The 19,904-nt window shown below is 39.9% G+C and overlaps 1 protein-coding gene and 1 pseudogene across 2 annotated transcripts; one reads left to right on the forward strand and one right to left on the reverse strand.

Annotated features, from left to right (window-relative positions):
• Window positions 1–182: 182 nt before the first annotated feature.
• On the forward strand, window positions 183–17,116 carry GPNMB (glycoprotein nmb). Of its 2 annotated transcripts, none has more exons than XM_030503736.1 (11): window positions 183–364; window positions 5,309–5,458; window positions 6,157–6,300; window positions 7,557–7,736; window positions 8,783–8,941; window positions 9,404–9,712; window positions 11,072–11,257; window positions 11,979–12,081; window positions 13,109–13,314; window positions 15,764–15,851; window positions 16,633–17,116. In XM_030503736.1, exons 1-11 carry the CDS (start codon window positions 295–297, stop codon window positions 16,784–16,786), a joined length of 1,749 nt encoding a protein of 582 aa, XP_030359596.1. In that variant the 5' UTR covers window positions 183–294; the 3' UTR covers window positions 16,787–17,116. The 2 variants fall into 2 exon arrangements, with proteins under 2 accessions (XP_030359596.1, XP_030359586.1); XM_030503726.1 differs by having other exon boundaries at window positions 11,135–11,257.
• LOC115600767 lies at window positions 9,785–9,920 on the reverse strand (annotated as a pseudogene).
• Window positions 17,117–19,904: the final 2,788 nt, after the last annotated feature.

The following is a 19,904-nucleotide window of genomic DNA, read 5'->3' on the forward strand; positions in this document are numbered from 1 at the left end:
AAAAATGCCTGCGAGGTAAATGGTGTGGCTCCAAACAGGTCTCTCAGAAATCCCAGGGAATGCTGAAAGCAAAAGAAGTGAGTCATAAGCACATGAGCTGAAAGAAGCTGAATACGAAATCATGCATCTCTGCTTAATTCCATCACATGATGAGTCCTGGGGCCCTTCATTTAATCGGAGAGCAGAGCGGCGGAGAAACTTCATTCTCACTTCTCAGTGGGGACCGGAGGAATTACCGTGTGCAGGCACCGGGCACTCTCTGCTCCCCTGAGCCAACGCAGGGTCTCCAGCACCATGATCGGTGCTCGCTGCCACCTCGGATTCATGCTCCTGGCCGAAGCGGTGCTGTGTGCTGCTGCCACACGTGAGTGCTTCCTTCACCTTGTCCCCTCTCCCTGCCCCTGCGGGTTCGATGTCCTGAGGCAGGGCGGTAAGAATGGCTGCTCCATGCAGGTGCAGCGGTTGCTGGAGATGTGCTTGGAAAGCAGGAGGTGACAGCTAGCTCCACTTCGGTTGCCTGGCTCTGGGTAGAAATGTCGCTTGAGCTGGAAAAATATTCCAAGAGCTGCTCATTTATGGATTCCGTAGGCTCTGCAGATACACAGAGCTGACCGGAGCTGAGCCTTGGCTCATTTCAGCACATTTCTAGCAACAGTTCCCCAGCTGAAGCATAGCAAGAAGGGCACATGTAGAATGGACTTCTCCCAGTTTGCTCAGCTCAGCTGTGGCTGGGAGAAGCCAGGTCAGAGGCAGTGCTCCCCGCTGGGACCCCCTGACCTGTGGATCACCAACTTCAGGGAGCCCAGTCAAGTAATTAAACCCTCAAGCCACGGTGAGCAGGCACTGCGTCGGTCTTCTGCTTTTTTCTGGGCTCCCAGCTTCACTCAAGTCTTAGGTTGAGTTTCTCAGCTCAGGGCTGGGAATCCCAGAAATGGGATTTTAGGCTTAAATTACAGAATCTACAGTAAGGAAACTCAAGGCGTTAAAAGCTGAGGTCCAGCTGAGGATCCTTCTAGCCTTGTACCTGTTTCCAATGGGACACAGTAATAGATGTATAACCAGGCAAGTGTATACTGGTATTTACTCAGGACACTTTCCCAGCACCAGAAGTGCCTCTGTCAGATGCAGAGTCATTGTATTCAACAGTTTTTCCTGAACTTTTCTTCCACCCATTCGTGCACTTGGGTTTTGATTTCAACTGTGTAAATTTTTGACACACACACAATGTGCTGCCAGCAAGAAATTTCACACCTTAACTGTGCCTTATGTGAGGAAATATCCTTTATGCGCTTAGACCCTGTAACCTGCTGGTTTCATTTGATTCTCCTTAACTTTCATACTTTCAGAAATAGTGACAAACTGCTTCTTCCTCCATGGTATTCATCATTCTGGCTTTGTATTCTCCTCTCTCACCTCTTCTCCAGGCTCAAGACACAGTGTATTTAGCTGTTCCTCATATAGAAACAATTCTAGCCCTTTGTAGCATCCTCACCACCTATCTCTGAATTTTTTCAGTTTCCTTATACCCTGCTTGAGCTGCAGAGAACAGAGCAGTGAACAGTATTCAAGACATGAACACACATGGAATTTTACAATGCTATAATGACAATTTCATCTTTGTTCTCTATCTAGCCTTTTCCTAGTTTTACAGCTACCAATGAGCACTTCATTCAAAACTGTAAGGCTACAAGATCCTGCTTTTGAGTGGCAATAGCTAGTTCAGAGCCCCTCGTTCTCTAAGTTATATTTAACTATGCTGAATTTCATACAGCTTTATTCTTGAGTCATGGAGTTTCTTACAGTCCTCCCCTCTACTACTTTAAGATACTCTCTTCAGCAGCTTAAATCTGTTTTCCAGATTATGAACATTTAAAATTATTTCAACAATTGAGAAAACTGGACACTTATTCATAACTTTTGGTTCATATATCTTAACCAATTATTTATTCATGTGAATTCCTTCATTCTTACCCCATGGTAACTTAGATCCTTTATGTGCCTTTACTGAGGGACCTTGTCAGATGCTGTCTGAAATTCAAGCAGACAATAACGAGCAGGTCAGCCTTGCTCCCATGCTCTCTGGCTCCCTCAGTGTAACTCCAATATGTTTGTGAGAAATGCACTGCTCTCACAGCATATCATATTAATATACTGTATCTGCTAATTCTGTTCTTCACTGCTGTTTTTACGAGCTTCTCCAATTTGAGCCTCAGACTTTTTGTAATCCTCTATATCTTCCCTGGAAGTGTTTTTAAACACTGTCATCGCATTTGCCAACTTTTGTTTCTTGGCCACTAAAGCAGTTTTAAGCAAGATGTTACATGCTATGGTTAATAGCTTATTTATTTCACTCTTGAACAACGTCCACACTTTTTGAGCCATTCTATCTAGCCAACTCCTTCATTATTTTGGTTTCTTCTATTATTTTATTTTCCTTTTGTGCCAACACTTCATTTTGAGAGACATTCTCTATCATTGTGAAGAAAAATTCTAGCACTGAAACCTCTTATGCTCCTCCTCTGTGAATGAAAATTTAAACTAATATATCGGACTTTCATGCTATCCCTTTATTATCCCTGAATGCTTCTTTTGTGTCTACATCATCTTTTGCCCCTACAGACTTTCTGGCAAGCTCTCCACTACTTTTGTATTTGAAAAAAATAAGATTAATTAGTAAGTTTTATGGTTTTGCAAGTTGTTCCTCAAAGTCTTTTTTTTTCCTGCTTTATTATGTTTCTATACTTAACTTTAGAAAGCTCGTATTATTTTCTGTCATCTTAGATGGGCCATAACATCAGCCTTTTTACTTCTAATACACTTTCAGCCTCTTTAGCTGGGTCATCTTTTTGTTGCTGTTGTTATAGCATTGACTTTTGTTCTCTCTGTCATGGCTAACACACTATCACAGGAAATGCTGAACTTCTTGTCTTTGCTACATTTTTCACCAAAATGAAAACCAGAATGAGAAGGAAGAAAGTCAATCAGAGTGTAAGAAAGATCTTTTCTCCTATGATCACCTCACCAAAACTATTACAGTAATCAGTTCCTTTGAGTGTAATATTACTCTCTCTATTTTGAAGTGAATTGCTCTAATTTTGGTTATGACCAACATCTGTTCTTGAGTGGTTTTCATTGTTAAAGAAGAAATACGTTAAAGCTTTTGGTCCTTTAAATTCAGCAACTGAAAATCTTCAGTTCCATGTGTTAGAGAAACCAGTACTAAAGTCTTTGTTCATCTGAAAAAATGTCATTGTCTTGTCCTGAAGCTTGTAAAATGTTTTATATTCGATTGAAATAAACAAAGCACATCAGGGAGGCACAGAAATGCCTGAGGAGCTTGTGATTTAGGAGCAGTGACCACAGTTATTACTAATGCTGGACAAGAAAATGACTTATGAATTCAAGGCTTGTTATTGAAGATTCAAAATTAAAAGCGTTTATAAAATTAAAAGTGCTCCAGCTCTTATTGATGAATCGAGCATTGGGGAAAAAAACAATGATTGAAATGTTTTGACAGAACCAAAACAGTTTTATTTATTAAATAATTTTTAGATAAAATCAAAGAGAATGAGAAAAGGAAATAAGGAAAAATCCCTAATCACTTACTTTCAAATAAGATGGCACATTAATTTAATGACCTAAAATATAATTGACCTTGACAAGCCTTTGTGAAATACTTTTATAGTTGCTAATCTGCTTTTTTCCTGATAAAAGTTTCTAAAGGACAACATTACACAACTGCCCTTCTGACCAAGACTGAAAACAATACAGCATGTGATACAGGCCATGAAATAAATACCAGTCATGATGCTTTATGCTTTGCTCACATCAAAATATATTAAATCTGGAGGAAAACTTGATCAAGTGATTTAAGTGAGACTGTGGGGTGTTCCTGTAGGGCAAAGGACCGTGGGAGAGTATGTCTCTGCATGCAAAATCTGTTCTCTTCCTCAAACCTTTCCATCCTCCACACTGGGGAGAGAGCTACCAGCATCATTCAGAGTGACCACTGAGATGGGACTGGCCAAGGGGTGCCCTTCCTGCCCAGCAGAAATTTCACTGGGCAATGAAACATCAAGAGAAAGCAGCTCCTCTTCAGTGCTGTCTCTCTGGTTCTCCCTTGCAGCAAAATTAGGAGTCACATACCCAAAAAGACTGTGCTTAGACTGGCTACACCTGCTCTGTGCCTTTTCCAAAACTTGGAGGAATTCCAACACAGCCAGTTATGTTACAGCACACAGGCATATTCTTGCCCTTCTTACAGGTCTCTGCATTTTCCTTGAAGTCATCCGCCTCTTTGTTGTACTTGGGTATAAACCTCAGAAGCATTCAGCATCAGCTACCTTTAAAATGAAGCCATGAAAAGCAGAAATCCCTTGATGTTGTGACTGAATGGCACGCCCAGCAGTTATTTGATCAACATGACAGAGTTGTTTAAAGCCTCCAGGCATTCATGGAACCCTGCCTATGAGCCTACTTAGGAACATCTTTTTATGGCATCCTACAGTGTTTGACATGTTCCTACAGGTTACTTGGCTATTTACTTTGCTTTTCATTATGTGTACTTTGTGACAGAAAGACGGATCCTAGAAGGCCTGGGAAAAGCTTGAGCCCGTCACTTGCAGTAATACGGGAAGAAAGAGATTATTAAAGTGATTTAATATCTCAGCCATTTTAAAGTAATAGGCATGAAGCTAATATGTTTTTGTTGTTGTATTATAAACACATTGAATTTACTATTCAGCTCTAGATTTCCTTTTCTGGGAATACCAGCTTCTATTACAATTGATTCCATGCCTCCCACCCAAACACCAGCCAACTCACCAACGCAGCTTCACTGGGTCACAATTAATTCCTGGCATAACTTCCACTAGAGCACAACTCAGACACAGAGTGAATTTATCCTGTTAGCCTTTTACTCATAACATTATTAGCAGGCAAGCACAAAGCCATCAGCAATCAAGCAACATCCGTACAACTAGCCTGATTGTTGCAGGGTTATGTCCCTTCATATGAACAATTGCTCTGATATGGTCAAAACACTTTAGACCTTTTTATTCTTTCTCTGGAAAGCTTGCAATAGTGCAAGTAAAAACATGTCACTCTGACAATGGTGGAATTGTCTTTATGTTGGTTATAGTTGATGTGTTTATAGCTGCAATGATAAAACTCCATAACTTTCTGGTGAAGAGTTTTCTAATCAGAACAAGAATACAGTCATAATAGGAAGGCTGTTCAGCACAAAAGCAATGCCTTTTAGAGTGGGAGGGAAAATGCTATTACATGGCATGTTCATTTCTCTCTCTAGGGTTTCAAGATGTGCTGAGCCAGGGAAGTACTTCTCCTGTCACATCCTACAGGAAGCTACAAGGCTGGTCTAGTGATCAAAATAAATGGAATGAAAAGCTTTATCCTTTCTGGGAAGAAGGAGATCCCAGATGGAAGGACTGCTGGAAAGGTGATCACACATATGCATTTCAAACACACTGAGAAAATTGGCCAGAAAATCCACCTCACTGAAGTGCGCAGGTGCTATACTGCTTTTTCATTGGGGCAATATCCATCACTGCTGTGAGAAATAGCAAATCAGAGACAATTGACTTTGATACCATTCCCAGGGTATTTTCTGAGGAAGCAGAACAGTGAGTTGTTACAGGAAATGCCTTTCCATGACTCATAGCCTCAGACATTAATATTTATGAAGTATTGATGGCTCTAGGACAATCCATTATTTGAAACATGCCCTAGAGGACTGGTAGCTTCAACTGCCATCTTGGTAGAGCATTGTGGGCTTTAGCTTTACAACTTCCGTGAAGACCCTGTTTATTATGACCTGGCCTAAGCTGAGGTCTAAAAGCTGCACCCCTGGGGAGAAACAAAAATATTCTCCTTTGACCCCCATGAGTAAAACCCCATGTTCTTAGCTCTAAGAAGGAAATTAATGACAGACCACTAAGTGATGTGGGGAGAAATGATGAAACCCTCTGATTGTTCTAAGTTGGGGTTTTGATAAGAGTGCAAGTGACTTAGAAGCACAAACCCCCTTAGAAACAGAGGATGAATAAGGCATTTCTAATGTAAATAGTGCACAGCCGAAGGTAGCTGCTGCTCTGATGCATCTTTTACTACAGTGAAGACCAATTTTCTTTTCTACAGGAGGAAGGGTGACAGTCAAATTGGACACTGACAGCCCAGCACTGGTAGGATCCAACGTGACCTTTGCTGTGACTCTCCAGTTTCCCAAGTGCCAGAAGGAAGATAATGATGGCAACATAGTATATGAGAGAAACTGTACCCAGGGTAGGTAACTGCAATCTCCCTGCACTGTGCACATGTCTGACTGTGCTGCTGGTGTGAACAGGTCATGAATCCTTGAAAACATCACAGGCGCACCTATGACATGCCATGTCGCTTTTAACTGATAATTACACTCGTTTCCAACCTGTGCCACACCAGGTTCTCTCCTCAGAAGATCGCTGTGGTATGTTTACTGTTCTGTACCCACTATATAAAATGACCAACTAATTTAAGATTTGCCTTCACAAACCAGTGACATTAATTTGGCTTCCTAACAAAGCTGTTACTGCTCTTCAACTCAGTCACAAGGTTGCTCAGTCACACTGTGTTCTCCCAAATTTATAAAGCTGTCAATTTATACAATTGATTTATTATTTTTTCCCAGTTGGGAATTGTACAACATACTAACCATCATCTGCATCCTGAAAAAACCTCAGGAAAGAATAAATCTCACATTCCCACAGTGTAAGAATTAAAAACAAAGAAGAAAATAAAGAATTTAAAAATCAAGCAATCTTTTCATCAGAGAAGCATCTTTTTCGTCTTATTTACCATCACACAGAGCAAAAAAACCTACCATAATCCCAATGTTAGAAACTGCCAGATATAGAGTGGAACAGGCTGCTGCACTTTTTCTCCTCTGAAATCATAAATGTTCAACAAATTTTTTACAGATCAAAATAATTTCCATTTCAAGGCATGTCAGCAACTTTTTTTGTCAGCCTGAGTTCTACTTTTTGATTGCTTAATGTTTTGTTAACAGCTGACATCCATTCTCTACTTAAGATCTGTTGTGGTGTTTGGGGAAAGAAACTGTCTTCTCATTAAGAAAGGAACTGAAAGTTGTGTCCAAGTTATTTAAAGGTGCCATAGAAAACTCTTCTGGCAAAACAAAGTCACTTCCTCACAGTGCTTCCACGGCTGCTATTGCTACTTACCATTTTAGATTCTGCTTGTCAAAGGTTCAGGTAGCCCCATTAGCTCCAGTGAAACCATAGCATCCTGTGTAGTGAACAGCAAGTTTTGGGCAAGTAATTTTAAACTGTCTGGCCCATGAGACAGCAAATTTTTCAAGCTTCTAAATAAAATAGTGGCAAGCCAGAATAATTTTGTGTTTACATTAAAAACCAAGGCACAATTTTAGAAACACTGAATGTTTAAAATCTGTTGTTTAAGCGCAATAACTGCCGTAAACTGGGGTGTCCGCCTCCCGCTCCCTGACTTTCTGCACACTTCTCATGTTCTATTTCTACATTTAGATTTTCCAGTTTCCCAGGATCAGCAAGTCTACGTCTACAACTGGACTGAATGGATTGACAACTGTGGCTGGGAAAACTGCACAAGCAACTACAGCCATAATGTATTCCCAGATGGGAGACCTTTCCCTCATTATCCTGGCTGGAGGAGAAGGAACTTTGTCTACGTGTTTCACACATTTGGTTAGTACTGTAATACATCCCTTGGTTTGGCTGACGCTGCAAAGCTTATATTCAATCTGCATTCTGTAGCTCATTTGTCAAGTATGTGTTATTACAAGTCCTTTAAAAAGGATTCCACACTCTTAAGTTGAGATCCCAAATTCATTCACCACTTTCCAGAGAGGCCATCAGCTGCTTGGTCTGGAAATCATGGATTACCAGGAGATTCTCTTTAAATCTGCATTCACAGTACTACCACTGAAGAAAAGTAATTTCAGTAGTACCCAAGATCCTTTTCTAAGAAAACAGAGAGTCTGAGCAGGTCAGTCAGATGATGTGTTTACCGCTCACTGCTGCTTCAGATCCTTACCTTTAAGAGAGACCATAGCGCTGTATATCTTCAGACTGGTTGAATGGTGCAGCACTTCTTGCCTCCGGGGAGGTGAAAACTGCCACTGACTCTGTAGTACTGATCTGGTTGCAGATGCTGATTTTCAGTGTTTCCAGCTCCTGAGAATGTAACTGTTGGGCTATTCCTGCCATTGGCTACATACTAAATCTTAGTATTCTAAGTTAGCTTGGCTAAATCAGTATTATCATCAGTATCAGCATGAGTAGTAATAATAATAATGTCTCAAATTCTAGGTAGAGGTAATACCTACCTCAAGAGCTGTTACAAAGACAAATAAGCAAATGTACACAAAGGGCTCTAGGGTATGAAGCAAGAGGTATTATATCTTCTTGCTACACTAAAACTGTAAACACAAGATCACTTAAAATGCCTAAGAGGTAACACCATCCACTACATAATCCTAATGGTTTAATGTAACATAATTGCTTTGGAAAGATGTAGGTGCCTTGACAATTTTTTCTTACATTAGTGAAATTTGGGACATCTTTCTGACACCTTCAAAAAAACCACGGAAATAATGGGAGTAAACACATTGTAAAAGTATTCAGTCCTCCAAAAACCTGTATTAGGCAATCCAAGATTCAGGGAGACATTGCTTCTCTTCATTTGTAGCTTGGCTGAAGGAGAAAACTTAGAAGTTCGTGCTCTGTTTCAGGTCAGTACTATCAAAGAACCGGACGATCTTCAGCAGTGTTTTCAGTCAACACAGCAAATATCACTCTTGGAAAACATGTGATGGCAGTATCCATTTACAGGAGAGGGCATTCATCATATGTTCCAATTGCAAGAGCAAGTGCCATTTATGTTGTAACAGGTGAGTGTGCTGGAATAAACTGTCATAAACTGTTGAGGGTATTGTTTAGGTGTTAGTGTTAAAAGAATTCAGCACAAGCATTATCTGGCACAAAAAGAAGACATTGGCCTGAGAAAGGTTTTTAATATGAAAGTGGAATCTCTGGTAAATTGCTTTGAGCAGTGTAATTGACCTTTGTATCTAGCTCATTTGTGACACCTCTACTTTGTAATGAAAAATTATTTATGAGAGGAAATGCAGTCTTGCACAGATCCCTGGGATTCCTCATTTGTTTCTGGGTAACTGTTTCCTACTGACATTCACTCCTCAGATGAGCAAAATGAATTAAAGTAGAAACCCATGTTAAAGATATCCATGTCTCACATTCTGGCTGCTGCTGTTCAGGGACTTTAGAGCTGTTTGTTGTTTGCAGCCAGGTCCGTATGCTTTAGTTATTTACTTCCTTTTTTTTTCTCACTCCAGACAAAATTCCAGTATTTGTGAGTATGTTCCAAAAACATGACCGCAACATCTCAGACTCCATTTTTATCAAAGACTCGCCAATCACATTTGATGTGAAGATCCACGATCCCAGCTACTATCTTAATAATTCTGCCATCTCTTACAAGTGGAACTTTGGGGATGGAAGTGGCTTATTTGTAGCCAGCAGTCCTGTGGTGTCTCACACCTATACTCTGCAAGGAAACTTCACTCCAAATTTAACTGTCCAAGCCATCATACCTGTACCTTGTAAGCCAGTGACACCCACTGCACCACTGCCCACCTCAGCAGGTAAGACTTTATTGAACAGCGGTGATATTCAGAGTTATGCTAAAACTCTAAATTCTGATATTTTAGATTCATATCTTTAGAAGTTTTACTGTCATCAATGAAAGAGCTGCAAAGCTCTGCAAACCCTCTATAAATTGGTTTAGAGACAGAAACAATAAGCATAAACTCTACACTACACTTGATCTTAGCTAAAAGGCCAAGAAGCGATTGGCACGGGAACAGGTTGCCCAAAGAAGTTGTGAATGCTCCATCCCTGGCAGTGTTCAAGGCCAGGCTGGACAGAGCCTTTGGCAGCATGGTCTAGTGTGAGATGTCCCTGCCCATGGCAGGGGGCTTGGAACTAGATTATCTTAACCTTTCCAACCTTAACGAGTGTATGATTCTATGAAACTCTTCTATGATTCTATGGTAGGCATCACTCACACATTTAACACATGACATCATGTTCTACTATCACAGTGACAGCATACAGAGGTCTTCATGTGGACATGCAGTACGTATAAGTTTGTTTTTATACCCTCTACCACATCAAGTCAAGTGGTTTTAGCCTTGACTATTCAGGGTCATCCTCTGAGGTAAGATGTAAATTTTAAGTGAGAAAGAGGTATTTCAGAACATTCTTATAACCAGTTCCTTTCTGGTTTGCATTAACATCCACCCAAAACTAAATGAGATTGGATTAAACTAGAAAAAAAACTTACTCATATTCCAAAATATGGGATTTCCATGTAGCATTAACCCAGAGCAGCTTCTCCACTTTAAACTTATGCCCTATCACATTTCAGAATAACTTTCATTATGTTCAGGATTGGTTTATCATCTCAGAGGGTTTTAGGGTTTGCAAAAGGCCTGCAGTTTCAGCCTGGGTAGTTATAATACTACTCAATTGTAAATGTGGCTATATTTTTCAAATTTCAGAATTTTAACATGTGCTTTTACCAAAATGCTGAGTGAGAATGAAAAATGAATGGAAAGATACAATTTTCACCACTTCCCCTCTTCATTTTTCCACTAGCTGTAATGTAGAGCAATGGGGAAATACCTTTTTTTAAAGAGAGCATTTTAAACCTTTTATTGGCCTTTGGATTTCTTCTATAATTGATTTGGGAATTTTAAAGAAGTGTTTAATTATATCAAACCTTGCAGTCTCACTTTTATTTCAGAGATGGCTCACTAGCAAGGTGGATTTTAGGGTGAGGCTATCCAGGCCACCTCAGGGCTCTACAGCTGGGCACGTGTGGTTTCTTTAAGGCTTATTACCATGATCCCATACAGATACATAAGTGACTGCACAGCTGCAAACCAAAGTGACTAATGACCTATGTAATGAATGCAGTTGAAACATATGGCCATATTAAGAATACTCCTATGAACAACTTGTTCTAAAGCCATGCATCTATTCTTTCTCCTTCAACTCTACAGTAATGACTGGAGCATCTTCTAATGCAGACTATTCTATCACTGTTGAGTCAGTGGAAGATATACCAGATGAAGGTTGCCATATTTACAGAAATGGATACTACAGAAATGGTATCTCTGTCGTAGGTAAGGACATGGGTCAACACCTGAACAGAAGAATGGGGTTAACAACAATGTATGGTAGAGATAATATTTCTTTAGGCTCAATTTTATCAAATACATGAGACCCACAATAAGATCCTTCTCTTGGACATAGCTGACATTTTAAGAGATTAATGTACAGACAGCTAACTGGCTGACTTCAGTTTCTTTATACACTCTGCCAGGACCTAATGGCAGAAGTTATAGACCCTTGATTTCAGACAGGCGAGGGTAGGCACTGGTCTGGATGCCTGCTAATGGCTGCCTCCATGCTACATGTGGTGTTCCCAGGCACTCAGGCTGGAAAATGGCTGGTAGGGATGTGCACCATATCATTACTTTCTATATCACCAGCTTCTGAACCTGCGACACCTGAAGTATACTGGCCTGGTGGGAGTCACATAAAGTTGAATTGACCTTGACATGCACAGAAGTCACAGGTAGCGGGACAGGGAAATGACTCACTAAAATAAATAACTAAATAATAATAATGGAAAAATAAAACAGAGCAGAAAGGAGTAGCCTCACAGGGAAAGCACTGGAAAATTCCTCAGCTTTCAAACCATTCAAGAGGAGTGCTAAGGGAGGAAGCAAGTTATGGAAAACAAGACCTGAACTGAGCATCAGCCAAACACTTGAGGTTCTGTACACACAGACTTCAGAGCTTGTCATGTATTCTACCACTGACATCTGTTTCCTCTCCCAGAGGGAATCCTTGAGGTAAATATTATACAGATGATGAGCATCCAGATGACAGAAAGTCAAGCTGAAAACTCACTGGTTGACTTTGTTGTTACCTGCCAAGGGAGGTAAGTGTGTGAATGAAACTGTCAGTCTTCCCTCTTTAATTAGGTGCTGGAACACAGTCTGCACTTAGATGCAGCTGCATGAACAAAAGTTGGGACCTGCTGTGTTATTGTTTCTTGACTGGAACTAAAGATAATGCAAGCCTCATTTGTAAACTATGGCAACAGGGTTTACTGCCAGGCTTTTCGGATTCAGAACAAATGTCAAGCCTCAGTAAAAAAACCCAGAACTAGATAGTAGAGACAAACAATTCTGTGTTATCCTGGCCAAGACAAGATTTCAGCATTTACTGTAAAATGGGAAGCAGTCTACTGAAATGGGAAGGAAACCCTTTCTTTTTGGCCATGATTTTTTGACGCTTGGAGTAAATGGGTGTGTCCAAGCAATTTCTTGGATAGGAAAACATTGCAGTAATATTCCTAGCTCCTAGAAGGGGATTATTGTTGAGAGGACTGAGAAGTACAAGAATTGTCTTTGTAATACAAGTGGATAACAATTAACCACCCGTAAGTTAGCGTTCACTTTTTTGGCACATGATACTACATATAAGAATCTGCATTCCTTTCTTAATGATGTGTATTAAAGGTAACAGACTTTATAAGCTGATTTGAGGCAGGTAATTCTGTGATCACTATAAAATGTTAAATGATATGCAAAACAAACAGATGATTTTATAGATTGTATATACACATTTTCTAGAAAATCCACAGGTATGTATATACATACAATGTACAAGTATGTATAAAATAAATACATAATATATTAATAAAACTATTAATTATATATCATATATTATAGTTTAAGATATCTATTATATTTACATAATAGACAATATATATCATAATTTAATATAATATATAATATGGATATAATATATAATATGTATAAATAAAAATATTAATATAATAACTTAAATCACTGATTTCATTAAAAAGGCACCAGTATAAAAATGGGGCATGAGTGAAATCTGTCTATAAACTGGGCTAAGGGCACTCCAGAGATGCAATGTGTTCTCTCTTCCCATCCCAGTCTCCCCACAGATGTCTGCACAGTAGTTTCTGACCCCACATGTCAGGTGTCCAAGTCTGTGCTATGCGACCCCGTCACCATCACTGATGAATGCTTACTCACCATCAGAAGAGCTTTTGAGGAACCTGGAACATACTGTATAAACATCACCTTGGGGGATGACACAAGTCAAGCCCTTGCCAGTGCGCTGATTTCTGTAAATGGAGGTGAGTCCACACAGAGCAGATGTGGGTCATCTGTGAATAGCTTCTCCCTGTGGTCATTTCCCTGCAGGGGAAAAAGGACAGGAATTTATATGGGGTTTTGATTATGCCTGAAGTCCTCAGCTGAGACTGCATCAGCTTGTGTGAGAGTCCACGCAAAGATAAAGAGAGAATTATTTCCCTTTGGGAATTTTAGATATTAGAACTTGGTTTGATTGATGTTTATGATCCAATGAGTACAGTAATTATACAAATCCTTCAGTATCACAGAATACAAATGGTTCATAAGCCATTACTTGTTTTTCCACAGAAGAAAGAACTCTGTTGGGCAGAAAAGCATGTATAGACATGCCAACCAACTTACTCCACGCACAGAGAAGTAAGAGAAACAGAGAGGAATTCAGCTCACTTGAGATGGAATCAAAGTCTGTAGCTGAGCTGACTGCCCTGGGCCCTCTATGTAGCCCATTAACCTTGACCAGATTTCTACTTCTACATAAGGATAAGATGAATCAGGTTCTGGAAAGACTCTGTGTACAGTCTGCCCAGGGTAACTACTTCAGAACAGGAAATTTCCCATTGGTTGGATGAGTATCACTATGTCTTGCTCATGATTATCCAAGCAGTCTTTGACAGAAGCAGGTACTAAACTCAGCCTCAGTCAGAAGTCTAAACGATCATGCTGTCTCTCTGCTCACATCCCATTGCCCTCCTGACCTCCCACTATAATGTCTTAGTGACTCTTCTGAACTCTTTAATTTTCTATCAGCCAAGCAACTGACCCTTTGCCACAGTAGTTTTGGTTGATTTTATTTAATCTAGGTATAAATTTAGTTGTACCAAAATCAATTTGTGATGACTAAGGCACAAGCCTTACATGTAAGTGCATTTCAGCTCCTACAGATAACAATAAGCATGCAGCAGGATTTTTCAGAACTGTTTTCACAGAGGCTAACTTTCATCCAACAAGGCTGGTCTTCCTAGGTTTCCTCCAGAGGGCAAAGCTAAGTTGCACTTTGGGGCTTCCACTATAATCAAAGCAGAATTAGGATCTAAGAGATGTTGCTGCTTTGAGTCACCTTCTGGGGGAGCCCATCTAATGTTTGCAAACAGTTCTCATGTGCCACAATTTTCCACTCAGTTCAAGAGAAAGCAAGTATTGATGAATTTCTGCAAATCCCATAATCTGGTGTTTGAGTATTTGGTGCCGAAACATCTGGCCCTTGAAAATTGGCATGACTGTGCCTGGGTTACATAGGCATTGCACAAAACATCCGCACTTATCTTGCTTAAGCTGCTATTCAATGGGTTGAAGCCCTATGATTTAGACCCATCCCATCAGTATGTATTATCCCATCAGTACCTGTTTCTCTGAAAACTAGTCCAAGAACCTACCTTATTAATAAAATAAGGTAAATCCCTTTTGCCAAAGTCTCAGCAAAAATATTGTGTAAACTAGGAATTAAGTCAAGACTTCACAAACAATTGTATCAACAAACTGGGAAATATATGAGGCACATATACCAGATAAATGGTAAACCCTGATTTGATATCTCAATTTTCATAGACAGCAATTATAAATTAATAATGGGAAAGGTAAACTAACATGCACCTATGGGATACTTCATTGTATAAACACTATTGTTAATATGAGGATCAAGGACATGTCTCAGTGTCTGTAAATTCAATAAAGGTACAGTCTGTGGACTAGAAAATTAATATATTTAGCAGAACTTAAAAAATACTTCTAATGATCCAGCTTTTTCCATCAGTTATGATGGAATTAGGAATAGATGTGAGTGAAATGGTTGATGGCAAATCAGAAGGCAGAGTTCAATAACTGGCAGAGCTCCAAGTTCATTTCCTGGAATGAGCACATTAAAAAAGCAGAGCCCTCAGACCTTGGGTAAGGTAAATAAGCTTAAGTCCATAAGGCTCTCAGCCACACTCTGCCATCTTAGTGTATGGGACTGCAACAAACAGTAACATTTAAGAAACCCCTTTTTTATCCCCTTTCCCCTAGTCATCATCTCTAGCAGAAAACTGAAGTTGATTCTAACATTAAAGCTCATGAAAAGACTGCATCTCCCATACTCTCAGTGTAAATGTTTCCCTAGCATAGCACAGGCAAGGAGCAAATTAGCCTCACCTCGTGGGGTGCCAGCAAGACCCTCCATTGCCCTCCGTGCTGGAAGGGCAGGCGTGTGTCTCAGCTCATACGAGAAAACTGGCAAAGCCCGACTCACACTAGTGGAACTCAGAATTAAACCCATTAGGATATGAAAGCGTCACCTTCTGCCAAAGCCACTGACCTCCAATGCTTAGCATATTAGAAGTATTAAGTGTACTTCAATCTGTACAGCAATCAGATTTTCTAAAGAAAACATCACTTTTACTTATGTCACTGTAAAATCCAGGTTCATTTTTAATCAAACTACTTTCTGAACTCTAGGATCATCACCAGGAAAAACAGAAGGCGTCTTTATCTTCCTCGGTGTGTTGGCAGTATTGGCTGCCATTGGGGCTTTTGTCCTTTACAAGTAAGTTGCTAGTTTCTGGGATTAAAAACATTTCAAGGAATTGTCAAAAATACTAGTTTAAATTAACAAAATCGACAACTTAAATTTGCATTAGCTATATTTTTGTTTCTTTTTTATTGTTATTCACAAATATTACGGTAAATATTCAAGAAAATGAGATTACTGGATTAAGCCACAAAACCATTGGAAAATATGCAAACGTTCAATATTTCCATAGGAAACTACATTCTGTGCTCATAAGCACAAACAGTAATAGTAGGAGGCCCAGGAACTGCATGTAGGCAGTAAGCAAACTCAAACTGCATGATGTGATGTATATATGCAGTAAGACCTAGCAAACAGAAGTTTAATTTACCTCTAAAACTCTTAGAAGAAGTCTTTGCTAATGACTGACAGATCAAGAACTAATCATCAAAATTCTTCATTAAATAATTGGCAAATTCTTTGGGGAAAGGGTGCTGGCCATGCAGGAAAGTAGTTAACAGAAGCACATGTTCCTGCATTACTAGCTTGGATGTTTCTCATGAAACTTTAAGACTGCACCAAGACTCACCCTTCGCAGTCAGTGGCGAGAAAGAAACACCTCCACAGAGCAACAGAGCCTTCTCGTTAACCAGGCCTTAGTCACCACTGCTGCCTGTTAACCATTAGGTGGGGTTGAAAAGGGAAGGAGAGAGAATATGTGTCATGAATACATGATTCTCCTATACACCGGTCACATGTTAAATGTGGATTTTCATCTAAACATCTTTCAGCAACTAACTGTGCACATTCCTCGCAGGAGGTACAAGCAATACAAGCCTATTGAGAGAAGCACAGGACAAGCAGAGAACCACGAGGGACTAACTGCTTACTTGAGCAATTTCAAAGCAATTTTCTTCCCTAGTAACACTGAGAAAAATCCTCTGTTGAAAAGCAAACCAGGCATTGTTTAAACCTTTAGTCCAACACTGCTTAGATTCCGTATAGAACTCATATCTGAACTGTACTTTGATGGGTTTTTCTTATTGTTAAAAACCAGGGGTAAGGTGAAAGCACATATAGATGGAGTGTTAACTTTCGGGGGCTTGGTGCCATTAGAAATACTAAAATAGTCCTTTGTAGAAAACAAGGAGATAGTTTTGAGCACTTGCTGTTCTTGCTTGTGATCTAGGATATACTGTTCTGAATAACCAACACCCTCACCCTTCACCCTTTATCTGGGTTTTCTTATTTCTAGGTTAATTAGCTGCAAAAGCAATCAGATCCATAATCTGGAGGTGGGGGAAAAAGGTTAATTAAACAAACAATCCAACCTTGTAAATACTTACGTCTTAAACCGACAGTCCCTTATAGCTGCTTACTGCCTTAGCAGGATTTGTGCCTTTGCTAGAAAGCAATAGAAAGACAGACACAGGGGGCAAGCATGTGTTATGCCTGTGGAATGAAACGTGCCATGGCCTGTTCCCAGGCATTGCCACTGAACTGCTGACGCTGTTACACTGTTTAGGAGGTCCTAGCACAGTCTTGCTCCATGTGAGCTAGCTCCCCACCAAGCAAACCCCAGATTCTGGGAACCACTGGAGGCACTGCTGCCCACCAGGAGTTTGGCAGCAGCCACCCTGTTTTGCAGGGTTCGACAGCATGGATGCAGCTCATCACATGCCAGTTGGCTTCAGTGCCAGAAAATAGGGCTGGACACATTTAGTTTCCTACTGGAAGTGGCTACCAGTGCATGAGTCTCACTATAAACTAGACCACAGATACCCGAGCAACAAGACGAGGCCCGTGTGCTGGGCTCTCCCTGTTTTAACTTGTACCAAGTCCCATGTATGATCCTTACATGCAACTGCTGATGCTGTCTTTGCCTCCTTTGCTTCTGTTGGTCTTGAGACACTGGACTGGCACTGCCGCTCCCCAGAGGGCAGGTACGTGCTCCATGTATGAAGGTCAGCAGAATGAGGATTCTAGCAGGAAGGGGAAGCATTCAACTCCCTTCTCCCCTTTCTTTTCATTTCTCTCTCTCCTGCTCTAAAGATACATTAATTTCTGCTTGCCCCAACATTCCTCTGTCTTCAACCACTTAATCAAATAATTGAAAACCCCAATATAAATAAACCACTATGCTCCAGTTTCTGCTTTTGCATGATGCAAAAAGCTTAAAAACTGTAAACTTCTGCAAAATCAATGTGCCTTCACTCTACCTGCAGTTCTGTGTTAAGAAAACAGATGTTGAGGCCTTTCCCAAGCGATCTGGTCTTCTATCCATACATGCTCATCATTCGACATTGTGGCATTTCACTGTGCAAGACCAGAAGGAAACTGCTGAAGTTTCCTTATTTGTAGTGGGGAAGACATTGCTAAAAAGGTTTGCTGAGATGACAAAATAGACCAAAAATACTTTAAATAGTTCATTGTAAGAGCTTTGCTGTTAATATTAAGGGTTATAATCAAAACAAAGTTAACTTCCAATCGGAAGGGGCAAATGACCTTACACAATCCATTTCTAAACACTGAATTCTTTGAAGATCTATACTTCAATATAATTAGCTTATTTACTTGTCACATCTCAATATATATTGTACTCAAGTCCTGAGGCGATATATAAGCATAAACATGTTTTCCTGGTATTTTAGCAGACCTGTCAAATACCCATCATTCTTAATCTAATCTTCACGACCACTTCCCCAGTGCGCACGGACACCTTTAAATGATTTAAGGATATAAAAAAAAAGCAGATTCCACCATACCTGTGAGATTAGTTCTTTCATTCTAAATTCAACAGCTTCTTTTCTTCTTTCATTTCCAGGTTCTCCAATTATTTAAATTCTTTTCTGGCCATTTCAGTTATATTATTAACAGCACCACAGTCGCCACTGTTCCGTCTTCCTTACATGTAACACCCTACTGTCTAACCATAACTGAGCATCTAAAACCATTTTCTGGCTTAAATAGAAAACACATTTCCTGCAAAAATTACTGCCCGAATGTTATGACCTCTGTTATCAGTTGCACTGCTGACAGGAATTACTGTAATTTGTATTTGTTGTATTAGCTTGAGGCGGGACAGGGGTTTAGTGGAAAGCTTAAGATGACCTGTAATGCAGCATGAAAAAATTAAATCTGTCACAGCTATAATGCTTACAGTCAGTGCTGATGCAGGCTACCGCTGACCTAGGCTATATGTAGAAAGCATCTTGTGTCAGTAAAACACTGCATGTTTGGAGCTCAGAGACATCTTAAGCTTTTGCATAGGAAACAGCTTTTGGGCATCCTTTCAGAACTTTATCCTTTAACCTCAGTATACAGAGTAGCTTGCACTGTCTTCCTTTAAATATCATGTCAGAATATTACATTTGTGTAATTTTATTTTTCCTTTTCAGCTGTAACTTCCATTTCATACATCTTCACTTTTATACATGGAATCTAACTGCTGCATTGACAAATAAACCATCTAATGATTTTAAAGAGTACATTTCCTTTGTCTCAGAAAGAGATACTGTCAGACAGGCAACCTGATGAGTTGTTCAATTACCGATCAAAACAGTATCTACCTCCAGAAACACAACTGGATTTACCTTAGTCTTAGCTCACTTGTGAACGTCTGGTGCTACCAGTGGTTGAATAGCCATTTTTGCAGTCTCCCCAGAAGCAACAGCACCACAAACCTGAGAAGCGAGGAGACTTTCTTAGCAACCAGATGACAGCTGAGGAACCAGTTTCAGAACAGATCAGGATACAAATGAGCTTTATGTCCTTCAAAGGCAAGAACAGCTGACAAACAACAGGCTTGTGAATGTCAGCAAATGTTACAAGACAGGTTTCAGGCATTCCCTCTTGAGACATAACATCAAAGAAGGACATCAAACATAAATGTACATCATCTTTAGAACATTGTTTCAAACATGTCACCAAGAGAAATGGAAACATTATCTGGCTAATAAGTTTGCTAAAAATTACTTTAAAAATGAAGCACCATTTCAAACCACTTCTTTTGTTCCTCCCCCCTTTTCTTCTTGACCACTTTTTACAACACACAACTAAAAGACTCATCAGATGTAGCATTTTTTTCTC

Source organism: Strigops habroptila, chromosome 1, assembly GCF_004027225.2.
Source record: "Strigops habroptila isolate Jane chromosome 1, bStrHab1.2.pri, whole genome shotgun sequence".
NCBI lineage: Eukaryota > Metazoa > Chordata > Aves > Psittaciformes > Psittacidae > Strigops > Strigops habroptila.